General features: G+C 40.7%; 1 protein-coding gene across 1 annotated transcript in view; it reads right to left on the bottom strand.

The window, feature by feature from the left end:
- Positions 1 to 13155, bottom strand: part of PPA2 (inorganic pyrophosphatase 2) — a 48745-nt gene that overhangs the window by 15764 nt on the left and 19826 nt on the right. Inside the window, exons 2-6 of the mRNA XM_073601846.1 lie at positions 12574 to 12638; positions 10755 to 10799; positions 10502 to 10555; positions 10277 to 10396; positions 4698 to 4784 (exon numbers count right to left, since the gene is read on the bottom strand). Of these exons, the coding sequence (XP_073457947.1) occupies positions 4698 to 4784; positions 10277 to 10396; positions 10502 to 10555; positions 10755 to 10799; positions 12574 to 12638 (371 nt within the window). The remainder of the gene's footprint in view (positions 1 to 4697; positions 4785 to 10276; positions 10397 to 10501; positions 10556 to 10754; positions 10800 to 12573; positions 12639 to 13155) is intronic.

A 13155-nucleotide genomic window follows, 5' to 3' on the forward strand; every position in this document is an offset into this window, starting at 1 on the left:
TATTGCAGCTTACCAGCTCTGAGATTTGGTTGCTGCACTAGATTTATTTTTTAGGCCAAGAAAATTTTCAGGAAATACAGAGCCTTTCTTTTGATCTTGCCAGAAACAGAGTCCCTGTCACTTCTTATGAGCTTCACTGAAAGCACAAACAAGGAAAAAGGAAAAACACTATGGAGAATCTAAATATGTAAAAGATAACGAACCAAGAGTACACTTATCCTTAGTGGGCCCATCACCATGTCAACAGAAATAAAATTAGTACCTACACAGTGGGGTTCCAGGCTTTAAGAATCAGCCCTAAATCCCCCTCCCCCTTTCTGCACAAAGAGCCAGGTTCCCCTTTAGACCCACAGGGCACAATGTCCCTCCACTATGCCTACTGAGCACCTCCCATTAGCCACCAATGCCAGACATTTTTTCCTCCCACTGACCACTGGCATAGGCCCATCCCCCCCCCCCCCCCCCGGATAGTTGGTATTTTCCTTCCCCTGTACTAACACTGGACATTTTTCCTCTCCTGACCATCAACGCTGGGCATTTTTTCTCCCTGCCATTGTACACAGTAACCAATCAGCTTCTATATTCAGCTTCAGGCCTCATGCACACTGGACATTTTTACAGCTGCTGTTTTGGGCTTCATTTTTTTCTGCAGCCAGTAAACTCCCCAGCATGGTATCCTATGTGTCCATGCACACAGAGGCTGTTTTCAGCTTTTTTTGGCAGGGGCGTTTTCTGGCTGGACCAAAAACCAGCAGCTGTAAAAAAAAAACGCTCCGACTCTGATAAAAGCTTAATAACGCAAAATAAATAAATAAAAAACACACCACAAACACACACAGTAAAAAACTCATTCTACAGTGAACGCTACTGGCTTTTTTAGAACATCCAATGTGCATGAGGCCTGAAAATTAAAGAAAGAAGCTGACTGATTGATTGCCATACACATCTGCTCCAGATCTGGCTGCTCCAGTTTTTATACATTTCCCTCATTGTGCTGTACATAAAGTGCTTACCGCTGTACATTAAATACTCTTGACCAAAGGGTTTATAGTCTCAACAATTGCTGATTGCCAAGTAGTTTCTGATCATAGTAACAGGGTTGTCCATGAAGGTATACTCAGAAAGGGTTAGCTCTTTGTTCATATTCGGTTTAAATTATGCAATTGTGCTGCAGCCTGAGACTTACATTAACATAGGCAAGCTGACAGGGCCAAGTTTATAGTGTCTGCAGCTGGAAGCAATTTCTCCCCTCCCTTTTTCTCCTCACTGTGGATGAGTCAGAGGCCTTCACATGCAGGAAAGCCCACTCTGTTGCTTTCTTCATTGGCAGAGGGAAGCCAGCCAACTGTCAGTGCAACAAGGAACTCTGGGAAATGGAGTCAACACAGGTTGTTTCATTGTAATCCATACAGTGAGAACTACAGATTCCAGCCTTAGCCGGGAAAAATAGGATCTTACCACCCAGAGGCTTCCTGGGAGAAATTAGAGTTACCACGAGGTGGGCGAAAAGACTGGACACTGGAGAAGGGTGTTGCAGCCCTAAGTTTGTGTGATCATTCCTGCTACAGCCTGGAGGTCAGCAGCAGGCATACAGAACTAAAAGGAAAGACCCCAGGAGTATCTCCAGGCATCCTTGTCAGCGTGTGGCGTTTGTGAGGAGGTGGCCAGTCGGTCACCCATAAGGACCTATACCATAATATTCTCTCCCTGGACTTCTGGACACAGGATCGGTGAGGGGGCATTTGCCCAACCCTCCCTAAACAAGAACACTGAATTGTTGTTGTTGTTACTCTGACCCATTTAATAGGAGAATCTGTGACGCTGCTACACTCTGCCTGGCAGGGAAAGTACCTACTTGAATTAACTGAAGATTACCAATACCATTCTTACGGTCTACCAAGCCTCTGTGAATGTACTTTGGTTCCCTCCACTAAAAGAAGTCAACAAGTGCATCACCTTAAAGTCATTTAAAGTCTTAAAGAGCTCCATATATACTCAGGACTCTGGTCATCACATGAGAGGGTTCAATTTGTAGGTTAATTCAGTGCACTGAGTCAGGTATTGTGTCTAAGGCCCCTTTCACACTGAGGCACTTCTAAACTGCCAGTAAAACGTATGAGTGCTTTTGAAGAGCTTTCCATTCATTTCAATGGAGAGGGGCGTTTTTTCACTGCCCTGCCAGCCCACTGCCCCAGTGTGAAAGCATTCATTGATTTTAATGGAAATAGGCTTTCGTGAGCTTTTCATGCGCTTTTTTTAGCGAGAAAGCACCTGAAAATCGCCTTAGTGTGAAAGGGGTCTAAGCAGGCCTGCTGGGACTGTGGTGCTAGGGTGAAGGGAAAGAATTGACAGAGTGCAAGGTCATTCCTCTACCCTCCTCCTGCCTGGACACATATAGCCCAATTTAACTAGAGTTGACAAATTCATTGAAGTAACATCCCATTTTTAATCTGTTATTCTCACGTGTTTACCTCTGCTTTTGGGGTTACTTCACTTAAAGGAGTCCCCTGAAAGCAGACAAATTGATCTTGGAGTTTTTCCAGTAACTTTTGCTCTTCTACTACACATACATATTTGCTTACTACTCAATATTACTGTTATGGTTTGTTTCGCTTTTCTTTAAAACAAGTTCACAGTAAAGATACTTTCTGTGTTCACTATAACCAGTGTCCATTTCCTGTGGTATTTACACTACATTGTTGACAGGTGTGCCAGTGGGGTCAAGGAGGCAGAGTAAGGAACCGACAATATTCAAAGCAGCTCCTGCAGGGGTAGCGCTAAAATTAAGATATTCATTTAGGTTTATGTGTGTCGGTGAAATGCACGTGTGCTACAGTAGTTAAGGAGTAATTTTTGGGTACAAGGACTGCAGCTTGTGTGCTATGAGTAGACTTATTCCATGACTATGTTCCTTTAGGCCATGCCTAACATTCAGCACAATTTAGCTGCACATTTTCTCCTTTCCAAGTTACCCACCTTTAAACGTCTAATGTTGGGACTTATGCATGTACTGACTAAGAAGCCCTAAATTCTCTACATAGCCTGAAATGCTCAATAATAATCTTATCACTGCAACCAGAACTTGTGCAGCCATATTCTGACCACACAAAGAGCCTTCTGACATTGGATGTAATCCATCTGCTGAGGCAGAATGCCTGAATTTCATGTAAACAGGCCACCCATGCAGGTATAGAATAGCTGTAGACATTAACATTTTGTCAGCATGCTTCATGGGCTCTGTATTACTGAACAGCTACTCTTAGTATTAGAATACACTAATCTTAAAATCTCTCCTTTCTGGAGCACACCGACTTAACGAGAAAAAAAATGCTTTTCTCAGAAAAAGTCAAATCATTACAATAAGTCCTCACAATTGAAAATTAACTGTGGCTCATTAAAAACTCAGAGATACAATGAGGCATGTCATTCATAAAAACGCCCAGGAGACTCCCAGCACAAGAAAGCAAACATCTGTATCTTTTTCCTGAAGAGTAAACGCTTAAGTGATACCCCTAATTAGAAGTTCCCGTTCACAGCTCAAATTACTAGCTATAGGAAAGCTAAGACCTTGTTTAAGACGTGCTTAGATAATATGAAGCTAAAGTGGGGGGAAAACCTTACCAATTTAAACTTTATGCAGATATAAAATGCTAGGCTACCATTTAGGCCAGCTAGATACTCCTAAAGCCTACCTACAGTTTTAGGTAATTGTAGCAGACCTTGAAGAAGGGGGTACACCCTGAAAGCTTGTCCTGAAAATTCGGATGTTAGTGCAAACAAAAAAATAATATTATGGACAGTGCTCAACTACATTTTTACCACACTGCCTTTAGCACGTTTTTCTTTTATGGATGTTCCTTCTACTTTTCCAAACAGTTCCATGTAGATTTACACCATAAACAGTATAGCGATAAAATTCTCCATTCCTGTCGGAGCATAATAATTAGTGCTTCAAGATGGCCTAAGGTGTTATCTAAAATGTGAGCTGTGCCCAGTATTCCTCTTTTTTTTTTTTTTTATGAAGTAAATAAACGTTAAAGTAAAAGGCATTTGCTGCGTCAGACATGCAGGAATGGAAGGGTAATGCTATACTAGGATTAGTTCTAGAAATGGGAAGCTCTTTTTTGCTCTCCTGCCTGTCTATAGGGACCAAGCTATAGCCAAAAGACGGCTACAGCACAGACGGCAGCCCTGAGATACCGTCATAGGACAGTCTCACGTAATCGTGCCCACTGCCGGGTGCTCTGACCAGTGTCTGGAGGACACTGCTGATCACAGATTGAGGTAAAGAGCCAAACAGTGGCTCTTTACCATGTGATCGGCTGTGTCCAATCATGATGGATGTAAATAGAAGCCAGTTATCGCCACGCTTTTCCTCATACTAACAGCATGAGGAAGGGAAAAGACCAAAAATAGTCAGCTTCTCCCCCCCACCATGGGGAAACATCGCCTCACTGTCAGATTTTTGCAACAGGATGGAAATGGTGGATTCGATAGCTAGTGCTTTCACCACTTGGAAGCGCTAATAAACATAGACTGGTTGTTTTGCAAGTAGTAATTAGAGCCACTATTGATGTACATACATGACATTTTTAGCAAATACACCCCCCCCCCCCCTTCATTAGGATAATAGAACAAGTTAAAAACTGTACAATGTAATTTAATTTAAAAACTGTGTAACACAATTTAAAGCACACCTTGGAGCCAATTTCACAGACATCTATAGGATCATTATCTCCACAGCAATTTGTATCCTTGTCTTTGTGACTAGGGTCCTCCCAAGTCTGTTAAGTAAAAAAAATTAAAAAACAGCAAGTTACATCAGCAAAGATGAACATGTCACACGCTGCTTACTGAAGAGCAACGCAGGCGACCAGAACAACTCAAACCCATCATCGGGCATGTAATGTAGGGTCGTCCAGCTCTAAAGGACAACATAAACAAGATTTAAATCAGACATTTACTAAAAACAAAACTTTTCCTTCTGCATCAGCACTCTCCCATGCCCATACTTACCTCCTCTGCCCCCCTCAACTGCAAGAATTGTTGCAAAGATAAAGGTGTTAAAAATAAAATTTCTTGCCCTCTGCTATGTGATGCACGCAGGCTCTGTAATTAACCAGTCAGACACCAAGTACTGCATTGCGGGAGGCCAAGGGATCATACACAGCCTTATGTATGCAGCTGCACATTTGTAGTCAGAGTGGCGACTGAAAAGGGGATAGGCACCAGAGTGAGGGAGTTTGGGGTGGCTAGGGAGCTTAAGGCATATCTATCCGTAAAACCAAAAAATGTTATATATTGCAGATTACCAGCACTTAATATACAGACTGCAAATATGGCCTTGTCTTTTCATCTCCATGGGAATGAGGGGAGATTGAGATTTCAGTTCAGTTCGCAAGTGACAATTTCTAGCAAGATAGTATTTCTTACTTGCTAAAATTTTTTGGATGTTCTTAGGCTGAAAAAAAAAAAAAAAAAAAAAAAATGATTGCAGGCCTCGTAGCTAAAAAGGGGCTGGTAACCTGCAATATCTTAAAGTTTGTTTCTTGGTCTACTGTATCAGTCTTATGCCGCGTACACACGATCGTAATTTCGGCCCGCAAAAGACTGATTAGAGTTTTTCGTCCGAAAATGCGACCATGTGTATGCTCCATCGGTCTTTTGCTGGCGGAATTCCAGCCAGCAAAAGATTGAGAGCATGCTCAATTTTTCGGCCAGGAAAAGTTCCTATCCAAAATTGCGATAGTCTGTGGCAATTCCGACGTGCAAAATTCCTACACATGCTCGGAAACAATGAACTTAATTTCTCGGCTCGTCATAGTGTTGTACGTCACCGCGTTCTTGACGGTCGTAATTTCAGCAAACTTTTGCGTGACCATGTGTATGCAAGGCAAACTTGAGCGGAATCCCGAGGAGGAAGGAGGAAGGAGGATCTAAACCTAACAATTTACTAGCAAAAATAACACTGGCAAATGCAAACAATTTAAGGCAGGAGAACAATTCTCAAAATGTATTAAAAAAAAAAAAAGAAAAAAGGTGCATTTTTTTTTTTTTTTTATAAGGTGCCTGCAGAGCATTGCACCCGCTATCAGCAGATCCCGGTTGCAATGCCAGGCTCCTGCAGACACTAAAGACAGCTATCTGCTCATACCTCAGATATGGGCAAGCAGTTACTTGAGAGCAGGAAGATCAGTGAACTAAGAGGTCGCTCACCGGAAGGTGTGGGGGGGAAATTGAGGGAAGAATCGAGGGGACAGGGGGTGCATGCTGAACAGAGTACACCCTAAATACAGGTGTAACAGAAAGGTGAACTTAGCTTTTAAATATAATGCCACTACACACAAATATAAATTGTGTAGGCCAATTTGGACTAGAGACATCCAAGTACTAAAAATATGATTTTAAAGCCATGTAAATTAACCAAAAATGGTTTGAACAGCTACTTGCATAACATTTTTTTAAAGACCATAAAGAAATCTTGATATTTCTGTCTCTTTAAAAGATATTGGCTGTTAACATGCAATTTTGGAGGGAGAGAGGGAGAGAGATTTGTGCTCATAAGTTTACATACCCTGGCAGAATTTATGATTTCTTGGCCATTTTTCAGAGAATATGAACGATAACACAAAAACATTTTTCACTCATGGTTAGTGTTTGGCTGAAGCTATTTATTATCAATCAACTGTGTTTACTCTTTAAGTCATAATGGCAACAGAAACTACCCAAATGACCCTGATCAAAAGTTTACATACCTTGATGACATGCACACAAGTTGACAAAAAAGGGGTTTGAATGGCTAATAAAAGGTAACCATCCTCACCTGTTATTTGTTTGTGTGTAATTAGTGTGTGTGTGTGTGTGTGTGTGTGTGTGAATGTGTGTGCACGTGTATATAAAAGGTCAATGAGTTTCTGGACTCCTGACAGACCCTTGCATCTTTCATTCAGTGCAGCACTGATGTTTCTGGATTCTGAGTAATGGGGAAAGCAAAAAAGAATTGTCAAAGGATTTGTGGGAAAAGGTAGTTTAACTATATAAAACAGGAAAGGGATATAAAAAGATATCCAAGGAATAGAAAATGCCAATCAGCAGTGTTCAATCTCTAATCAAGAAGTGGAAAAGGGAGGGGGGGTTCTGTTGAAACCAAACCACGGTCAGGTAGACCAACGAAAATTTCAGCCACAACTGCCAGGAAAATTGTTCAGGATACAAAGAAAAACCCACCAATAACTTCAGGTGAAATACAGGACTCTGAAAACGTGGTGTGGCTTTTTCAAGATGCACAATAAGGAGGCACTTGAAGAAAGATGGGCTGCATGGTCGAGTCGCCAGAAGAAAGCCATTACTACGCAAATGCCACAAAGTATCCCACTTACAATACACCAAACAGCACAGAGACAAGCCTCAAACCTTCTGGCACAAAGTCACTTTGAATGATGAGACCAAAATTTAGCTTTTTGGCCACAACCATAAAAACTACATTTGGAGAGGAGTCAACAAGGCCTATGATAAAAAGGTACAGAGGTGGATCGCTGATGGTTTTGGGTGTGAGCTACAAACAAGGCACAGGAAATTTGGACTAAATTGTTGGCAAGATGAATGCAGTATGTTATCAAAAAATACCGGAGGAACATTTGCATTCATCAGCCAGGAAGCTGCGCATGGGACGTACTTGGACATTCCAACATGACAATGATCCAAAACACAAGGCCAAGTTGACCTCGCTACAGCAGAATAAAGTGAAGGTTCTGGAGTGGCCATCTCAGTCTCCTGACCTCAATATCATTGAGCCACTCTGGGGAGATCTCAAAACGTGCAGTTTATGAAAGACAGCCCAAGAATTTACAGGAACTGGAGGCTTTTGCCAAGAGGAATGGGCAGCTTTACCATCTGAGAAGATAAAGAGCCTCATCCACAAATACCACAAAAGACTTCAAGCTGTCATTGATGTTAAAGGGGGCAATACAAGGTATTAAGAACTGGGGTATGTAAACTTTTGATCTGGATCATTTGGGTAGTTTGTTGTCATTATGATTTAAAGAGTAAACACAGTTGATAATAAATGGCTTCAGCCAAACACTAACAATAATTGAAAGAAAAGTTTGTGTTATTCTTATTCTCTGAAGGGGGGATAGACTATGTAGAGGTAAGCCAATGAGGAGGTAGTTCAAGGGATTGCGCAAGAGAAGCAAGACAGATCATAGTCTCCTTTGTCTCACTTGTGTAAAAGGATGGCTCAGCTAGGGATCTATTTGCATGAACGAAGAGGTGCCCTTTTGCAGCAGGGACACCATGTATTTCAACAGGTGAGGCATTATTTCAGAGTTGCCTATAAATGGTATAATGCTAGTTTATTAAAATTGGTTTGCCAACAGGTTTTTTTTAGTTTAGCCCTAAGAGTACTGAACAGTTAGTGTTTTACCATAAGACTGGTCTTGTCACAGACTGGTCTTGTCACAATGCAATACATACATTTACCTTCCCATAAGGCTATTGGCAAAAACATGCAAAATTTGGAGGGGCCGATAGTAGAGTCTAGAAGCAAGGACAGGCTCAAGAGAAATATGCATTTCAAGCACAAACATTTTTACTATGTATGTGTCAGGTCTATATTTTTCTTTTTTGAGAAGAGAACAGTCAAGCAGATTTCTCCTGATTGGGTAATCAAAAGAGCCTGTGGCCAGATCAGATAAATGTCAATAAAAAGCTTTTATTATTTCACCTATATTCTGACTGTGAAAAACAGGTTATGTTTTACATGTAACTTTTTTACGTGTAACCCACAAAAAAAAAAAAAAAAAAACCAACAGGTGCTGCTCAAGGCTCCACCAGGTCCTTTTGCATGGAAAACCACTAGGAGCGCCGACAAGGACGGAGCTCGTCTCAGCTGAAAACATCTAGTAGGGAAAGGAAGTGCTAAAAGTCACACAACACAGCAAAACCCTGTGAGGTGTATGACAGCCTCAGCCTGGACTGCAACCAGGCCACGCCTCCAACGCATTTCACTCTGCACCTGGAGAATAACACGGGAAACAGGATTAAGCTCTGGGGCAGAGTGAAACAAATTGGGGGCTTGGCCTGGTTTGAGTGCAGGCTGTGGCTGTCATACACCTCTTTACAGGGTTTTGCTGTGATGCAAATTTTAGGACTTCCTTTGCCTACTAGATGTTCTACGTTTATGTTCACCTGTAAAAGCCTCCATTGCTTAGACAGCCAAAAGCCATAAAAACTGCTGCTGGACGCCACCATCTTGGATGGGAGGTCAGCAGCCCCTTCAAACTCAGGGCGGTCACTATAGTATTCCTCTTCACTCCTCCTCTTGTAGATACATAAAAAGATAATGCAAGGAAGGTAAAATGAGGGGGTGGAGATGCTGAACCAGTCCAGACAGTAATTAGACACTCCCAGATGAGTGGGATAGGAGGCTGCAGTAGGAACCTAAACTTGCTAGAAAATGTTATTACTCCAAAAAGAGTCAAAAGCATTATTGCAAGGGAGTAAAACTCAGTTATCAAATGGAAACATGCTGCAAAGAAGCAGTTAAAATAGTTTGTTGAAAATTAGCAGAGCGCTGCCTGGTAAGTGAGTGTGCTTAGACACTTCTGTGCTTCCAGCTACATAGCTGTATATATGCAATTCAAGATTTAAGCACTCCTGCCTTTGACTTGTACTCTCTGAAGATTTGGGGATGTCACTACTGTGCTTTTCATGGTTCTCCTTGTTGGAGGCTCTGACAAGGGAAGCAAAGCCCTGCTTCCATCAAGATGGTCAAGTCTACATAGCGAGTGCAGAATAAGGCATGGCAAATCTGTAATGAGGAAAAGATCAGCTGCTGGGAAAACACTAGACACTTGCCTTCCTTTAGCAAAACTTCCAGAGGGCAGTTTCTCATTAAACCAATATTTTATTCTAATCTGAATGAGCAGTAAAAGACAGTTTGAATTTCTTAATTTGTGATTTTTTTTCCTTTTTTAAACCATTACGTGCATTGTCAGCACTAGAACAGGGCATTTCTAAGGATGCTGCTAATTTGACCTCAAGCTTTAGGCAGACTTCAAGGATAAGTACAGAGTTCACTACAAAATGATGGTATGAGAATTCTGGGAAATCCCATATATAAAACTGCAGTACATAGTAGCTGGCTGGATACTGAAGAGAAAAAAAAAAAAAAAAAAAAAAAAAAAAGGGGGGGGGGGGGGAAGAAGAGATACATATCTATATCTATCAAGAACAACAAATTATTATTATTAGAAAAAAGCCCAGCAATTAAGACCTGCGGAAGAGCCCCGTAGTTCCATATGTATCCTTTGTAAGGGAAGACGTTCGACACATATCGAAGTTTTCCTTTTTTTATATCTTGCTTAATTGGATTCAGGGACTCCTTGGTTGCAATCTAAAGAAAAAAGGAGCAATAAATGTAGGTATTTCTAGTGTTACAAAAGTACTATGTGCAATTTGATGTATACTAAATCTAATGTATAGTGAAAGTGCCAACTACCTCCATTTTAGCATTTGTCCATCGTGGAACTTCAACCACCATGTTGAATACAGTCTGGAAGAAATGGATATTAAAACCAACATACCGACAGTGTGACAGTATGCATAGCGAGATGCAGAGTCAAAGCTATATGGTTTTTCAAGAAAAAAAAAGAAAAGAAAAGAAGAAAAAGACGACCAAAAACCATTTACCTCTTAAATACCATGTATATTATTTCTTTCACCATTTAGACACAATATTCCTTTAATCATACCTTATCCCAGTTAGATTTTGATTTCTTTGCTGGCACATCATTGTTCTAAATCAATAAAAAATCCACATATGTAGCAATCAATAAACATGTCATTATAGTAAGTACATACATGCTAGGCTGACTTTAAATTATTCTGTATTAGAGACCACAGCATGGAGGCATTTCAGGACAGTTTCCAGTCTAGAATACCAAAAAAGGCACCATGGTGATCCCGAATGCCCTGGAATTTTCATTCACACACCAATATACAGTACATTTGGAAGGAATCATTACAGAAACAAGGGTCAGTAGTGTTACAACCTTCAGTGACTTCAACAGCTGTGTTTTATAAATGGAACTTTCTGGTGTAGGATGTAGTGGTTCCACCACTTTTCTCAGGTTGTGTACTACTGTCACAACCTTTGTAGTTTCTAAATGCTCCCACATACCCAACAAGCAAGCATCCAACAAGAATGCTTTTCTTTAAATGTTTTACCATATTTACTAGGACAATGGTCACTTTCACCGACAGCTGACAATAGAGTAGACATACTAAGAAACCCAGAGCTCTTCAATGGTCTCCCTATAGTATAGAGATACGTTCCACCAATGGCACACATCCCCCACTTTGAGAATACTATTATAGTGAAGATTCTGAATTAAACTAAAGTACAACTAAAGCAAAACATTTTATGTTAGTTATGGACAGAGTGGAGATGGATTAGATTTAACATCTGTCAGTTTTTATTAAATGTCTGTGGCCCTACTAGGGAGATTCACCCTCTCTGTTTGTCCCGTTTACTATTATCATTAAAAGTGAAAGGAAAAAAAAAAAAAAAATCCAGAATTGTGGGTTGTCCCCAGAAAAGAGGGGAAATCTTCCAATGGGGACACTAGTTCTAGTGACCTGGGGGTCCCCACAGGCTTCCATTTTTTTGCAGGGATTTCTTCTCACTTTCTGCTTTGGCTATGGGGCAGGAAGGGAAGGGAGATCTTCCCAATGGGACACAGATGGCATAAAATAAACTGACAGGGGTTTTGATGGTAATACTTTAAAATGGAGTTCCACACAAAAATGCAATTTCCACTTTAAGTGCTGGTGACCCTCTGACATGCCACATTTGGCATGTCATTTTTTGGGGGAGGAGCGGGTACCCAGTTTTTACAGGCACCCAGCTCCACTTCCCCCACTCGCCTACTTTTTGTAGCTGCTGACTTTTAAATGGGTGGAACTCAGCTTTAAGTCTCTGCACATTGCTATGCAACCCTTATATATTTCTCAGTGTCACACCTGTCATCTAATTTTTTAATTGTACAATTGTTTAATTGATTAATCCAGTGGTGAAGTTTTTACTATATATGCTCTGGTTTTAAATTTTGTGGTGTGCTACGATCAAGATAAGTGTTAGCATTTTTTATACTCCAGCAGTGATGGTGACTCTTGGCATTCCAGAAGTTTTGAAACTACATTTTCCATGATGCTAAACTACACTGCAGAGTGCATGAGCATCATGGGAAACTTAGTTCCCAAACATCTTGGGTGCCAAGGTTCGCCATCACAGCTCTCATGTAAGCAAATAAAGAAATTTATATGGATTTCGGAGTTGCCGGCTCTATCATTCATTTGAAGCACTCGGTTTTACATATTGCTATGCAGTTCAATCTAGCCAAATGCATTAAAGTGATCTGAGAGTTCTAGTAAGAGACATTCTCAACTCTCGCCACACTGGAATCTCCCCCTCCAAGGCATTTGACACAGTAATAAACAAGGCGGCTGCAACTAAGAAAGCATCTTATATTTTAGATTTGTCATGTTATCTAAGAACGTTTAAGAACATACCTCATCAGTTCCTGCATGTAGTGGGATATCATGAAAGGGTGAGATGAATTTACCATCAGCATTCTCTGTAAAGAAAAGACAAGCAATAAATAGTAATTTGAAAGTAAAAAAAAAACCACACACACACACACACACACACACACACACACACACACACACACACACACTTAAAGGCTGCAATCTGAATTATCAGGTCATGGATCAGAACACAATAGTCTAAGTTGGTGAAGTAAAATTTTGTATAATGTATTATACACACAAATACTAAACTATTTTTCAGAAATAAAAAAAAATATATAATTGGCATGTGCATATGTATTCACCCCCTTTGTTATGAAGCCCATAAAAAGCTCTGGTGCAACCAATTCCCTCCAGAAGTCACATAATTAGTGAAATGATGTCCACCTGTGTGCAATCTAAGCGTCACGTTATCTGTCATTACATATACACACCTTTTTGAAAGGCCCCAGAGGCTGCAACACCCAAGCAAGAGGCACCACTAACCAAACACTGAAGACCAAGGAAACTCCAAAATAAGGGACAATGCTGTTGAGAAGTACAAGTCAGGGTTAGGTTATAAAA

This window comes from Aquarana catesbeiana, linkage group LG01 (assembly GCF_042186555.1).
Source record: "Aquarana catesbeiana isolate 2022-GZ linkage group LG01, ASM4218655v1, whole genome shotgun sequence".
Taxonomy (NCBI): Eukaryota; Metazoa; Chordata; class Amphibia; order Anura; family Ranidae; genus Aquarana; species Aquarana catesbeiana.